The sequence below is a fragment of the Notothenia coriiceps genome, unplaced genomic scaffold, assembly GCF_000735185.1.
Source record: "Notothenia coriiceps isolate Sejong01 unplaced genomic scaffold, NC01 NC01_scaffold00034545, whole genome shotgun sequence".
NCBI lineage: Eukaryota > Metazoa > Chordata > Actinopteri > Perciformes > Nototheniidae > Notothenia > Notothenia coriiceps.
Genome location: NW_011367246.1, coordinates 17,997 through 19,944, shown reverse-complemented (window position 1 = coordinate 19,944; position 1,948 = coordinate 17,997). Strand labels below are relative to the sequence as shown.

The window sequence follows — 1,948 nt, the reverse complement described above, 5'->3', positions numbered from 1 at the left end:
TGTGGTCATGTGATCGTGCTGTAGTTCCTTTATAGCCCAACATTAGCCACCTTTAGCTTAGCGGTGGTGACGTGAAGTCATGTGACCGTGGTGTAGTTCCTTTATAGCCCAACATTAGCCACCTTTAGCTTAGCGGTGGTGACGTGAAGTCATGTGATCGTGCTGTAATTCCTTTATAGCCCAACATTAGCCATGTAGTTCCTTTATAGCCCAACATTAGCCACCTTTAGCTTAGCGGTGGTGACGTGAAGTCATGTGACCGTGCTGTAGTTCCTTTATAGCCCAACATTAGCCACCTTTAGCTTAGCGGTGGTGACGTGAAGTCATGTGACCGTGCTGTAGTTCCTTTATAGCCCAACATTAGCCACCTTTAGCTTAGCGGTGGTGACGTGAAGTCATGTGACCGTGCTGTAGTTCCTTTATAGCCCAACATTAGCCACCTTTAGCTTAGCGGTGGGGACGTGAAGTCATGTGACCGTGCTGTAGTTCCTTTATAGCCCAACATTAGCCACCTTTAGCTTAGCGGTGGGGACGTGAAGTCATGTGACCGTGCTGTAGTTCCTTTATAGCCCAACATTAGCCACCTTTAGCTTAGCGGTGGGGACGTGAAGTCATGTGACCGTGCTGTAGTTCCTTTATAGCCTAATGTTAGCGTTTATGCACTACTATGTCTTCCTGACTCTCACCTGCAACCCCTCCCCTCTCTCCAGGTTGCCTGCACGTCTCTCTCTGAGTACTTGACCTCCACCTTCAACCCGTACGTCGCCAACGTGACGGCGGCGGCAATGTTGTGCAGCGAGGTGTTGTGTCAGTGGAAAGGTCGCTGCGTCAGGAAGAACTACGAGTGCGGCCGCTACCTCCACCTGAACCCAGAGCGCTTCAGCATCCTGCGAGCTGACAGGAAGTACGTCGCTGTCGGGATTCCCTCCGAAGACGACCTGAAGATGTGGGAGGAGCACTTCACCTGTCAGTGCTACGCTGGAGAGAGCTGCACCCCCAAACTGGTGATTCCCACCAAAATCAAGCAAATCTGGGTTTAATCGGTTAAATGCTTACAGGATAAGGCCTCCTGATGATCCACAGATTTCATTATGTAGTCATTTAATCCTTAATTTGATAAAAGTATGCCCTGTACAAACAACAAAGTAATACATGCTTTTCTGAAAACAACATATTTTCTTTCATTTGCTTTATATTATCAGAATTTGGCCTCTTGCTTATTTACAGATTGTATTATGTAGTCATTTAAACTTCCATTTTGTCTTAAATTTGATGGAATTGTTCCTTCATCTACATTATACCATGAGTAATCTATTTAAAACAAATATTTATCTAATGAATACAATGAAAAATATAATATGGAGAATATTAAAATTTAGCATTTTTTATTTGTGACCTTTGTGGGCTTTCCCATTTCAGACACAATACTGATTTATTGGAATTGAAAACTAAAATGCAGCCAAATAAAAGATTTTCCAGAATCTATTTATTTCGTCTTTTGTTCTTTTATTGACACACAGTTCTACAAAGCAAAAGAGTGATGACGCACTTAAGTCCAAATCAAAACCGTATAACAGAGTGAGTCACAACACAGATAGGAGAAGTCTGAGTCCAATCTGAATTAAAATACCAAGTAAACAAAGTCCAGTACACACACACACACACACACACACACACACACACACACACACACACACACACACACACACACACACACACACACGTCGCATACCAGAAGGAGAAAAATCTAGGTCAAGACACCGGCATGTCTTGGAGACAATAAGGTCAACTCAAAGTAAAAAATGTCCCCAAGTCCGAGTCCAACAACCCCGATTATCCCGTCAGTAATCCACGAAATCCTTCAGTCACACCACATCACATAAATGTAATATCCTGATAACACAATGAGGGTGAATCAGATGTGACACTTAGGGGGGTTTTGGGGATT

At 43.6% G+C, this 1,948-nt stretch overlaps 1 protein-coding gene across 1 annotated transcript in view; it reads left to right on the top strand.

Moving 5' to 3' along the window:
• Positions 1 to 1,485, top strand: part of LOC104962284 (hyaluronidase PH-20-like) — a 1,850-nt gene extending 365 nt beyond the window's left edge. Inside the window, exon 2 of the mRNA XM_010790715.1 lies at positions 711 to 1,485. Within this exon, the coding sequence (XP_010789017.1) occupies positions 711 to 1,040 (330 nt within the window). The 3' untranslated portion in view covers positions 1,041 to 1,485. The remainder of the gene's footprint in view (positions 1 to 710) is intronic.
• The last annotated feature ends 463 nt before the right edge of the window (positions 1,486 to 1,948 follow it).